This window comes from Netta rufina (genome assembly GCF_964035555.1).
Source record: "Netta rufina genome assembly, chromosome: 2".
NCBI lineage: Eukaryota > Metazoa > Chordata > Aves > Anseriformes > Anatidae > Netta > Netta rufina.
This window is the reverse complement of record NC_140124.1, coordinates 123,549,626-123,562,578: the sequence shown is the minus strand read 5'-3', so window position 1 is coordinate 123,562,578 and position 12,953 is coordinate 123,549,626. Positions and strand designations below refer to the sequence as shown.

Genomic DNA, 12,953 nt, shown 5'->3' with positions numbered 1-12,953 from the left:
ATCGCTTATTGGCTCGGATCTGGAAAACAATGGGGCCCTTCCCAAACATGGGGCAGCTTCTAGATCTTTCTCACAGAAACCACCCCTATGGCTCCCTGCTACCAAAACCTTGCCACGTAAACCCACTACAGTTCCACAGTTAAAGCAGTTAAAGTTGAAGCTGCTTTCCTATAACACCACAAGGCAGGGCTCGAGTCTTCCATCTATCTTAAAAAAAAAAAAAAGGCTTGAACTTTGGAAAAACACATCTTATCACAAAAGTTTTCATGGTAATTATGGCAAAAGTGAAAAACCACACATACACCTGTTCTGCATTTCTGCAATAACTTAAATCATATGAAGTATAGTATTGAGTTTGGCCTGTCATGTTTCAGAATTTACCTGACTACAACTTTAGGAAATATTTTAGACTTCATTTTACATTTTATTTAATTAATCTCTTCTCTGAAATGACCTTAGTTTTGGAAACTTCAGATTTGCTTTGTAGAGAAAGGTCTGGGAATATTTTAAGACTATTATTTTTAGTGATTTAGTGAAAAAGCTTTTAAATAGATGGAGATCAATTTTCAAGCTCCCTGAACTTCTGTAAATACTTTCATAAAAACTGACCTAAATTTTGCATAGAGGGCACAGTAGTAATGAAATATTACCAGAAGGATATGGAATGGATCAGCTGAACAAGAAATGGTATTTTATTAAATCTTACAGCAAGGTGATACAACTCTCACACAGCAGTCAGCAGCCACACAAGTTCTGGTGTAGCAGAAAGTAACAGCCCTTCATTGTCAAATACAGCATTATACACCTGGTTCTTCTGCTGACCTGCTCTCCCATCTCGAGCAACTTCCTTCACCTCTCTGAAACTGTGTTTGCATGGTGTTAGCACAATGGTCCTCCCTTTGATCTATTCTTCTGGAACTTTCCAGGTGTTTCCACAGTGCTCTCACCGCTTGCAGTAAGGCTAAGCACTGTGCAGTCTGCCTTTCATTGATTTGATTGCCTAAATAGATTTTTGAAAATTGTAAGGATAAGAGTAAGGGTAAATTATCTGCTTGGGGGAATTATAAAAGAGATGAGAGTGAACAGAAGCATACGTTCAATATGTGTGCCTCACCCTCACGGTGAGGGTGACGGAGCACTGGAACAGGCTGCCTAGGGAGGTTGTGGAGTCTCCTTCTCTGGAGATATTCAAGGCCTGTCTGGACGCCTACCTGGGCAGCCTGCTCTGAGTAACCTGCTTTGGCAGGGGGGTTGGACCCGATGATCTTTCGAGGTCCCTTCCAACCCTTACAGTTCTGTGATTCTGTGAATACAGTACGGACCCATACACTATGGACCTTCCAATTTCTATCAACTCTACTTGCAGTAAAGAGGGGACTGACATGGAAGCAGTTACAGACGTTAGATTTTAGATGAGAATCCCTACACCTCATAAAACAGTCCTAGGGCTGCTATCATGATCTTCAAGGCACATTTATGCCACAAAACATATTGTAAAAAGGAACCAAATTCCTGCATCACTGCTATTATCTATTACTAAAGTGCAAAAATCACAACTGCAGCTATTTTGGGGATGTGTTTTTACTGTTCAGAAGTCACCGGCATAATTGGTATGAACAGTTCTCTTAAAAATCTTCAGAACCATACTATAGTTATCTATCATGCAACATTAATATTCACACAGTGTGTTTTCTTTCTAGATCTTAATTAATCTTTCTTGGGTTCAAATCCCTCTGCTCCTCCCTCTTCCTGCTCCCCTGTATTTAAAACACTCCAACTGTGTTAAAACCTAAACACTTTTTACTCAGTCCTGAAAATGTTTGCTCATTTTTCTGTTTAAAAAAAAAAAAAAAAAAAATCTAAGCTAAATGAAACCATAACAATACACATGTGTTGTGTGTTGCAATCCACTACTTGTTAAATCTCTTCCCTGCACTATAAATGAAAGGCAGCTCCCCACCACAACTTTAAAAAATAAAAATTCTTTCAAAGTTGCTCATCATCCCACTAAGCACATGCTCTGCTTTCCGCACTGGACCCTAAATTCCACCTGATTCTCTCTTTCAGCAGAGAATAAAGAGCTCTTTCATGGACAGGGCTGACTGGTGCTCAGAAGATCCTCACCTGGAGGCCTGTGTTCTTGTTAATCTGACTCTAAATGAGGCAGAGAAGAATCTGGATCATATCACACGTTTAGGCTTGTAAAACCATGATGCATTTAAAATTTAATACTGCGTATGCTTGTAAAAAACTTTTAATATGGTTCAGTCACGCCTACAGTTTGCAGCCAAGGCTTGAACTTCACTGCAGGACTCCCAGGCAGGTGTGTGGTAGCAGAATCCAGCCCCAGCAAAGCCACTGTGTGCTGGCTGCACTGAGCTATTTGGTAAAGATAGCACAGCATCCATTCTGCTTTCCTCTGCCCTTCTAGTGCAGGACTTTCATGTAAGCTTTATGATGTTGCTTCTGTATTCTCTAGGGGCTGAAAAATGGGTTATGTCGCTGATTGTGATAGATACCATTTTGCAGCGCCCCTGTGCCCAAACTAGTGCACAGAAATTGCACACAGCCCCAGGTGAATACTGGCTTCAACACCTCTGGTGTACAAATGTCCCTTGCAATATATATATATATATATATGTATATATATATATATATATATGTATATGCAGTAAGTAGCACAATGGTTTAATTCATGAGATAAACAGCAACTTTAAAGCCAATAACGAGGTACACAGAATTAAATCATTTCATAGGGCAAATCCAGTGAAAGGGTTTGCATCCAAAGCTCTGAGAAAGAAGCAGTGGGAATTAAAATTTCCAGTGCATCTCATTTACCATTGCACCCCATTGCTCACTGAGTACAGCACCCCACACTGACAGGAGAAGTGGCTGCAAGGAAGTTTGAGAATCATGCTCCAGCTTATCCATACTCCCAGTTTTGCTTGTGTACCCAGTTAGACTTGGTTTTATCAGTCTCTGCACATGCTTCCTTTGTACTTTTGATCTTATGATAGATGCTGGATGATACCCTTGATATACTACCAGGTACAAAAATAAGGCAGCATGGTGATATTTAACACAATTCCATTTTCTTCTCATGAATATAACTTTGAAATTTCACAGGAGTTGTTGATACATGCTGTATCATTTTTTATTTCTTGTGTTACTGTAAAAGAACTTGCAGTATGAAAATTCAGGATATCCTTACACTGTCCATGGGCACCATGGAAACTCAGTCTCTTTACCACCAGCCAGCTTCACTTAAAGAAAAACATTAACTACAGCTGGGATTACAAGTGGCTCACGATAGTAGGCTGAGCAGTTTAGAGAATCTTTTCTTCACTAAAAGTCACTAAACTGAGTCATATTTTACCACTGGGTCATTTTAGTGTTAGCTTGTAGGATTATGCTTTTTATTAAAAAGGAGGCTCTTTTTCATGGCTCAGCATAGAACACTGTTATGGGAGATGAAGCATCCATTAAAAAAAAAAAAAAAAAAAAAAAAAAAGCAGTAGCTTTGGAGGCTCTGTTAAATAGCTTTCCTTTAGCTATATTATCTGACAAGACATCAAGGCAGGGTGCTCTTGGGATGTGGATGACTTGGTGGCCATCTGTTCTGCAGGGAGGACACCATCTGCCCTCAACATAACCCTTCCATACCCACTGCTATCTAAGCAGTAATACCTTTTGATATCCCCACCTGTGGCCATTGAATGATAGCCTCATTTTTCCTATTACAAATGAAGCTGCAGTGTGAAATCCTTCCACTTTTTATTTTATTTTTTTGGCATTAGGATGATCGCATAACCCTGCTTTAGTTCATATTATTATGCACCCTCACACACTGCTTTTTTCTTATTATTTGAAGATGGGAGTACTTACTATACAAAGGAAAGCTGATAAAGCACTGCTTTTGTAAATCCCTGATGGTACCAGGAAATGTAGCAAACAATTATTATTCTGCAGGTCAGTGTGAAGCATGTGGCATTTAGAAATCACAGTGGATAAAAAAGTGCTATAGATTTGCATAAATATTCTTCTTTTCGGCCCAAGTCCTAAGCTGTAAATGAGGTGGTGGCTTAGGACCAGAACTGCTATGTGATAAAGGAGCCACTACCACGCCTCCTTTTCTGAGTTTCATCTTTCACTACCTCATGGGATATTACATGTAGGTTTCACTTCTGTAGCTTACTGCCACATGGGCACAATGATGCAGTGAAAGAAATCCTCACAAGTGTGCCCTTGCTCCTTTTTGAAAGAAAAATAAACCCTGTGCAAGCTGAGATTATTTCTATTTTAGTTAACTGAGCAATCATCCTATGCAGCTCATCATTTTTTTCCCATAAGGTTTGCGAGAGTAAAAATAGGCAGTAGTCAGGGACTATTCTCATGTTTTAAACGAGTCTCGAAGGTAATGCATGTCGAGGTTATCCACCTACCATTGCAGCTATCACTGCATAAGCTAGTACACTAAACTACTCTTAAGGGCTAGACTGGTCTTGGCAGTGACTGGTGAAAGATTCCCATTATTCCTAATAGACCAACTGAAACCCCTCACTAGTTTTAATAAAACCTCTATGCCAGAGTGCTATCATAAAATGTGCCCCTCATATGGAAATCTAGTGAAGAAAATACAATGAAGCCATGCTCTCCTTTTCTGTTTGGGTTAAAAACACATCCGCTGGGGAAAACTGCTTGTAGTTGGCCACTTGGTGTGTTTATTAGATGAACAAGCAGATTGCTGTGCTGAGGTCCCACTAGCTCGTGCCCATCATTCACAAAAAAAGCAACTTGTTTATGGCTTTTCATGCTTTTGCACAGAGACTAAGCAATTTTTTTATGGCTTTTCATGCTCTTGCACGGAGGCTCACATAAGGCTGACCCATAGAAATTGCCTGTGATTGCTCACCATCAGCTTTCTCATTCCATCTCTAGATGAAGGTGCTTCATTTCACCCATGCGATGACACCTACTGTGGTCCCTACCCTGAGTCTGAGCCTGAAGTAAAGGCTGTTGCTCATTTTCTCCGCAAACATCGGAAACAAATAAAAGCCTACTTGTCCTTCCACGCATATGCACAGATGCTGCTGTACCCTTACTCTTACAAATATGAAACTATTCCAAACTTCAGTTGTGTGGTAAGTACATTAACACTGAGGAGAATACACTTCTCTATATAACATTTTTTGGGTACATTTTCATTTTGAGAAGAGAGTTGTTTCTTCAATGCTTTGCACATATTTAATATTGAGCAGTATTTATTCTGGATCCGCTTACAATCTCATTTCTGATTAGATAGCCTTCCCTCAAAGTGAGTCATCAGTAATTTGATTTAAATGGTATAGCGCCTTCCATCCATCAGTCCCTGCAAATTACCCTATAGGATAAATCCCTGGGTTTTAATTATAGTTATTATCATTTTATTTAATTAACAGTAATGGGAATTATGTAGTTAAGTCCCTGGGCATCATCTAGCTGATATCCTGTCCCTTCATGCTCAGAACTGGAACACTTGAAGCACAAAGAAGATCATCTTCAATTTTATGACCAAAATAAAATTGAAAAGGTTTACGTTTATTGATTAGAAGAGAAATCGCATAGATTTCACCAAAAATAAAGCTTCTATTGCCATATGTATCAACCTGCTCAGACGTAGCATTTTTACCACTTGATGACAAGCAGTTAATTAACATCAGGTACTTTGGAGCTTTTGTTTATTAGGAGAATAAATTAATAGCATATTTTTTGATGCAAGCCTATTGATTTACAAATATGTACATTTCATGTATTCTATGCTCATCCAAATGCAGGAGAGCTATTCCCCCTGCTTGCAGTATGAAGTCTGCTTTGAGCCAGACTCCTGTGCATAAAACCCTCCCTTTAGCCTATTCTCTCAGGGAAATGTTGCTCAAGCTTCACTTGCTCTTTGCTCCTGCTCACAGCCACATATTGCAGCAATCACTAGCCAGCATCTTTCTTTTGCCTTGCCCATATATCTCTCATTCTGGCCTTGAAAGTTGCAGTGACATTTAACTTACTAGTTAAAGCTAGTTTACTCCAGAAGGAGCTTAACTGCATCTTACATTTATCCTGTGCAAAATAAATGATGTTGTCAGTCCCTGGAGATTCGCTGAAGTTTCACTGAGCTGCCCTCTCAGGAGACTGAGCAGCCAGCACTGCACAAACTGAAGCCTCTTTGTTGGTTTATTTCTGTTAAGACACTTAATTTCATGAGTTACTAAAATTTCTCCTGTCTGATGTCATTCTTGGGAAATAGAGCAAATTACAAGTTAGCTGTGCAGGCAAAGGCACTAAAAATATGAACTTGTGGAGACTGGCAATCAAACTGTGCACTGACTCTGATTAAATCCATGAACCTTGTTTTTATTCTACTTTCTCCACCCTCTTTTAGGGAACAGCAAAGGGTTTCCCAAATGAACTGGTAGCTATTAATTACCAAAAACTGTAGTCTGGGAATTGAAAACCCCAGGATCTCACTTCTTCGAAAACCAGCAGGTGCAAACATCCTTTTATTTTAGAACAGACAAGACAGCAAAAGGTAAAGACATGATCTTAGGAAGAATCAGCATCTCCTCTGCCAGATGATTGCTGGGTATCAACAATACCAGGAGTAATGTGAGACAACAGACACAGTATTAGGAAATTCATTTGAAGGAAAATGAATCTCTGAAAGTTTTCATACATCCCAATAAATCTTCAGTACATGTTCTTGTTGCTTGACGGCTATTTCCTTTCTGAGAGAGAAACTGCCCCTCAGTGCACACACTCTACTTTACCATCCAGAGCTTTTAAACCAAAGGAGTCCATCTTTGGTGAGTGATAGGTGTGCCCTGAGTCTGTGACCAGGCTTTGCATCAGAGGGAGTTTGAGTGCGAACCTAAAGTGACAAAGACACTGGTTTAGACAACAGCCCTGGACAAATGGAAGTCAAACACCAAATCTCAATGTTCTGTCACTGTTTGACTCTGGCATTGGTTTTGTTGCGGTGGGGCAAAAAGGAGAGGGAGGTTGTAATAAGAAACCAAAGTGATTTCCTGTTATTTAGAAAGTTTGGTATGGGAGGGTTATAGCGGAAATGAATGGAATAGTGTAGCTTATTTATTTATGTGTTTTAATATTTGCCTCCAGCCAAAGGCTTCGTCACCCGGCAGCTCCTAAATGAATAATCTTTAATATTTGAAGTGTCTCAAATTTGAAGTGACTTAGGCTGAGGTTCCAGACTCTTCAGTTCTCTTGGAGATTTGCAGTAAGATGGGAAGTGGCAGTCTCTGCTTCCTGCTGCTGATGGAGCAAGCTTTGCTGGTCCACGTGGACTCCACATGCACAGCAGATAAATAGCAGTTGGTGTTAACAGGGGGCCACAATTAATCCCAGGCTAAAGAAAGGATGTTTCTGTCTGGGTCGTGTCATTCTAGAGAGCTGTCAGTTACCATTTCAATTAAAGCGTTCAATTATTCAGAGCTGCTTTGAAACTGGAGTGCTGTGTACTGATCACAACATGCATATTCTGGGCTAATTTAGGCACGAGTCTCTTATGAACCTTATTAACACTCTCCTGAAATCTGTCCTTTTAAGATACTTAAAAGGAAAGTGTGCTTTAAGAAAAAAAAAAAAATGCAGCAAAAACCTTCATCTACCTAGAGAGTTTTAAATTTCACCTACTGTTCACTCCTTTTTTTTTTTTTCTCCTGTACAGTCACTTGTAATAGTGTTTACGGTGAGCTTATATGGCCTGACTGAGTTTGTGTATCTCCTTGTAAAAATCTGACAATTGTATGTGAAGCTTTCTCCTTGGGGGGGGTGTTCAAGGGCTGGTTGCCCAGGTTTATTCAGAGTGAGATCTGCACAGTGTGAAATGTCCCCCTTTGGCACATAACTCCAAGAGGGGAAGTGAGCAGCATCCCTCCAGGCTAAGAGCAGTGCAGGGACACCTGCCTACATGCCAGACACGTACTTGGGTCCCTCCTGGGCTGACCTTCGGGCAGTTGCTGCCTCTGCGCAGAACTCAGTGCTGTTGTGCTGCTTTAAAATGGGAATTGCCAAAGGATTTCTTCAGAATGATTTCGACAGGGCTTTCCTGTTTTCTGTCGTTGCTGTAGGATATGTAACTCATGCGGGGAGTGTTCTCTCTCATAGCTGTGTTCTCCTTTCCATGGCACATTTACTGGGATGACTGCGCACTGTCGCAATGAAAGCCCTCTGCCCTCACAGGATCTGACACCTCCTGCCCCATCAGGGTCCTGTGTGTGATGACTCACAAAAGTTGAGGCATCTGCATGCGTAAGAGGAGGAATAGTCCCTAAAGACAGTACTTCCCTCTGATTTGGGCCTCCTGCCACCTCCTCGTGCTTGGTGTGGGGTGAGTCAGAAATTGCCCGTCGGCGTCAGCTGGCTCCCAGGTCCCAGCCCTGCAGAAGTGCAGGGCAGCACTGACTTGAGCAGCTCCTGCCTTCGTGCAGCCTCTCGTGGATGTGGTGAGAGGAAGACAAGAGACAAACTGAAAATATCAGGCCAGAATCTCCACCACAATCTTCCTTGTGCTGAGAAACAAACAAACCAAATCCAGTTGTGTCTAGCAGATTTTCATAATGGGGTAAAAATTTCTTTTTCCATTTGGCAAGAGCTGGACAAGCTAGATAAATGGGCCCGTGTGAACATAATGAGGTCTAAGTGCTGCACCTGGTGTGGGGCAATCCCAGACATGAACACAGACTGGGAAAACTCACTGAGAGCATCCTTGCAGAGAAGGACTGGGGGGTTCTGGTCGACGAAAAGCTTGACATGAGCCAGCAGTGTGAGCCTGCAGCCCAGAAGGCCAACTGCTTCCTGGGATGCATCAACAGAGGAGCAACCAGAAGGGTGAGGGAGGTGACTGTCCCCCTCTGCTCTGCCCTAGTGAGGCCCCACCTGGAGTGCTACATCCAGGTCTGGGGCCCCCAGCACAAGAAGGGTGTGGAGCTGTTGGAGCAGGTGCAGAGGAGGGACATGAAGATGGTCTGGAGCACCCCTTTTGTAAAGAAAAGCTGAGAGAGCTTGGTCTAGTGAGCCTGGAGAAGAGAAGGCTCCAGGGTGACCTCATTGCAGCTTTTCAGTACTTAAACTGGTCTTATAAAAAAAGATGGAGAACAACTTTTTACACAGGCAGATAGTGATAGGACAAGTGGGGATGGTTTTAAACTAAAAGAGGGGGAGATTTAGAGTAAATATAAGGATGAAATTCTTCACTCAGAGGGTGGTGAGGCACTGGCACAGGTTGCCTGAAGAAACTGTGGATGCCCCATCCCTGGAAGTGCTCAAGGCCAGGTTGGATGGGGCTGTGAGCAACCTGGTCTGGTGGAAGGTATCCCTGCCTATGGCAAGGAGGGTTGGAACTAAATGGTATTTAAAGTCCCTTTCAACCCAAGCCATTCAGTGATTCTATGATCCTGTGAGTCTATGATTCTCCAGGGTCCTTTCCTTTGAGATCATAATATTCCTTTTTCTTTCAAATATGTGCATCCTTCCTATGGGTTTGCAAGCAGTATTAAGCAGTAGTCATGTGTGACCCTCAGGACTTGCCATGCACCAGGCCTCCTGCACACAGTTTCAAAGGATGCCGTGAACGTCCTAAACAGACTGTATCCATATGGATCTTGAAATGTAGGTGCTCATTTTCCCCACACAGCACTGAACCTGCACTTCTGCAATAGTGAAAATAGATCTCCAAGCCTATGTTTCCTGGTCCCAGAGAAAGTTAGACCAGCGGTGAATATTCCCCAGTCTACCAGAGATTCAGGAGTGGAATTTGCCTCTTTCCTTCTTCCTGCTTGCTGAACTACTGTGGAATGAAACCTTCAACCACCAGCAGAAATGAGGTTTAGTGGACTGGGAAATATATCTGCAGATGTTGGCAGAATATGCTTGCATAGTTTTTAAATGCCTAAAAAATGGTATATATACACCTATAATTAGAAATATTTAATGGCTGACCGTTCACAGTGCAGTGAGCTTTTTTATGCCATGAAAATACCGAATCAAGTTCTTAGTGTTAGGGAATTACTGTCAATAAAGATAAATAATGCATTTCTTGCTTAAAATCATTTTAGTTTGTTTGCTGCAGACTTACAGAACATGGCATTGCGCCGGAAATCAGCAATCCATAGCTCAGGTTCCAACTCCACTGCAGTATTTAATTCAGAACCTAATTTATGCATTTGTTTTTCTCCCCCACACAGGAATCTGCAGCCTATAATGCCGTTAATGCTCTTCAGTCTGCCTATGGCGTAAGATACAGATATGGTCCTGCATCTAGCACTTTGTGTGAGTTTCCCTCTGACACAAGTTTATGACTTTCACCCAATTATAGTAAGAAGGAGACTACCTTTGTTATTACAAAGGAAGCAAATGCTGTTTAAAGTGAACTTTGCTCCAGTTGTGGATGGTGAAGAAGGCGGAAAAAGTTTTGTAACTGACAGTCAGTTGATTGCAGTAAGATTAAGTCAATTGATGCAATAAAAGAGAATAAAATGCAATGCATTTTAGAGAGGAAATCCAGCAAGTAACATGTTCAGAACATACAAAAAGAGATTTAAATAAATAAATCTGAAGATCTGAAAAAGCATATCTTTACCAGATACTGCAAATGCATTACTACGTTATGAAATATTTGGGAGAAAATAATTCAAAGTAGTTTTCAGCTTTCACTATTACTTTGCCTCTCCCTCTATGTACTTGTGATAGATACAGCTATTCATGAGCTCCTTCTAAAATTTAAGATGATCTCCATAAAACTTAGGTTTCAAATGCCTCAGTGTCTAGATGATGGTAACTGATAGCAACAGTATCTTTACTTGGATATCTTCCGTTTTTTCAGAGGGTGATTTCAAATGCATTTTCCCCTATAAACAGAATAATTTTAAAATATTCTCTTTAAATATGTAACAACATTTGTCAAACAAGCTCCCCATGCAGATGGGAAAAAGGAAATGAAGTTCAATAGGTTTCAATGAGACGTCATTCTCTTTACTGAAACTATGAGGCCTGAATTCTCTTGGTAAGAACAACAGGCTACGAAAAAAAAAAAAAGTGAGGAGCTTAAGTAAATAGCAAGATCCTTACCAAGTAATCTGCATCTCCTTTGCTGTTGCTGTGTTTTGGTTGGAGCTCTACACATCACACCGTGCCGTGGGCCCCCATCTCACAGCACAGTCATCGTCTTGTGCTCATTACAGTGCAGTCGTTAGCTGTGTCGAAGCAAGAGCAGTGTGAATTAATGCTAGAATTGCGCAGAAGAAAGCAGGCCACATAGGAGATGGATCTTTATATAAATATAAGTGTCTTGGGTAACCAACATATGGAGATAATGAAAAGCATAAGAAACACACTTCCTCTGGAAGGTTTGTTAATATTAGACACCACCTATGCAAATGCAATCATACTGTAAGGAAATCATGAGACGAGACAGAAATTAAGAGAAAATAATTTTAAAAGCTCTTTAAAAGGAGACTGTATTTTACTTTATCATCTTTCTCCCTTCTCTATGAAAAGGAATTGCCTTAAAAAAAAAAAAAAAAAAGAGAAAAAAAAAAAAAAAAAACTAGAAGCATGCAGAGCACAGTTCCAGCTGGGAGATCTTCATGGAAGCAAAGCTCTGGTACAAGAACAGTTCGGGGTTGTGTACTAAATGTTTGCTTTTATTGAAGTTTCTCTACACAGAGAACTCAGTTATTACTTTTTTCATGTGAAAATTTAGGGTCTAATCTTGTATTGGGCCGAGCACTTTACACAAGGAGCTGGGTGCCCATACCTCTCTCTGAAGGGTGTTTTGGGTCAGGGAGCAACAGCTTGCATTGTAGCTGTAGTCACTGTGTGCTCTAGACATAATACCACGATAACTATCCAGTGTTTTCAACATGACCTGCATTGAACTGTATTTTTTATACTTTTCTCTGAATTCTCTCTTTCAGATGTGAGTTCTGGCAGCTCTATGGACTGGGCCTATAAAAACGGTATCCCCTATGCATTTGCATTTGAGCTGCGCGACACTGGCCATTTTGGGTTTTTACTTCCTGAGACGCTGATCAAACCAACCTGCACGGAGACCATGCTTGCAGTTAAAAATATAACTCTTCATCTGCTGAAGAAATGCCATTGAGAGCTATTTCTATGATCTGAAATTAAGGGCTTTACTTCCAGCATCAATGCCTTTCAGTGCGTTTAATTGTCAGGGTAAGCTTAGGCTATAGAAGCTATAGAAGGTAATGGGAAATATGGCATTGTTTCTACCAGACTCACCTGGCCAGAAATGGAAAAGAAAAACAAAAATTTATTTTTTACTCTACAAAAGTCCCTGAAGTTGATATAGTAACTTAGTTTTCCATTTGGTGTAACATATTTAGTTCTTTTTGCATTAAAGCTTTGATTCTCTGCCAGGGACTTCACTGCGGCAGTTCTTGTCCCATATACACATGCTTGAAAGAAAACTTACTTTCTAGAGTGTCCCTGGCCTTACTGCTTTCCCAAACAGGACTTCCCTCAGTGGAGTCTCTTGAACAAGGGGATAAAATTAACCTTCATGTATATGCACTGTGTCCCAACGCAGGCCTGTGTGTATAGCAGTAAATGGCAGTGCGGTATATAGTTGCAGCTGGACATGCTACAGGTAGCAATGTGTCTTCTTTCTGCATTTATACATATATATGTATATGCACTTTTCTGATTTTTATTCATATAATGCAGGAATTTGACCCAAGGTTTCCTTTAACTGTTCGGAAATAACGACTTTCAAATGTATATATTGGGGTGGACTAAAAGTCAACATACTGCCCTTGAAAATGTAACTTCCCTAGAGATTTGTAAGAATTATAATGAAATAATATTGAACTATACAATACTCTGCTTTATGGAGAGGCCATAGCTGACAAAGCAAATTGCCATGACTAGGAGCTTGG

The 12,953-nt window shown here is 40.8% G+C and overlaps 1 protein-coding gene across 1 annotated transcript in view; it reads left to right on the top strand.

Moving 5' to 3' along the window:
- The window catches only part of CPA6 (carboxypeptidase A6), a gene marked incomplete at both ends in the record, with an annotated part of 82,600 nt that extends 70,443 nt beyond the window's left edge, over positions 1-12,157 (top strand). The window contains 3 exons of the mRNA XM_084281677.1: positions 4,939-5,141; positions 10,239-10,323; positions 11,970-12,157. Of these exons, the coding sequence (XP_084137803.1) occupies positions 4,939-5,141; positions 10,239-10,323; positions 11,970-12,157 (476 nt within the window). The remainder of the gene's footprint in view (positions 1-4,938; positions 5,142-10,238; positions 10,324-11,969) is intronic.
- Between the last annotated feature and the right edge of the window lie 796 nt (positions 12,158-12,953).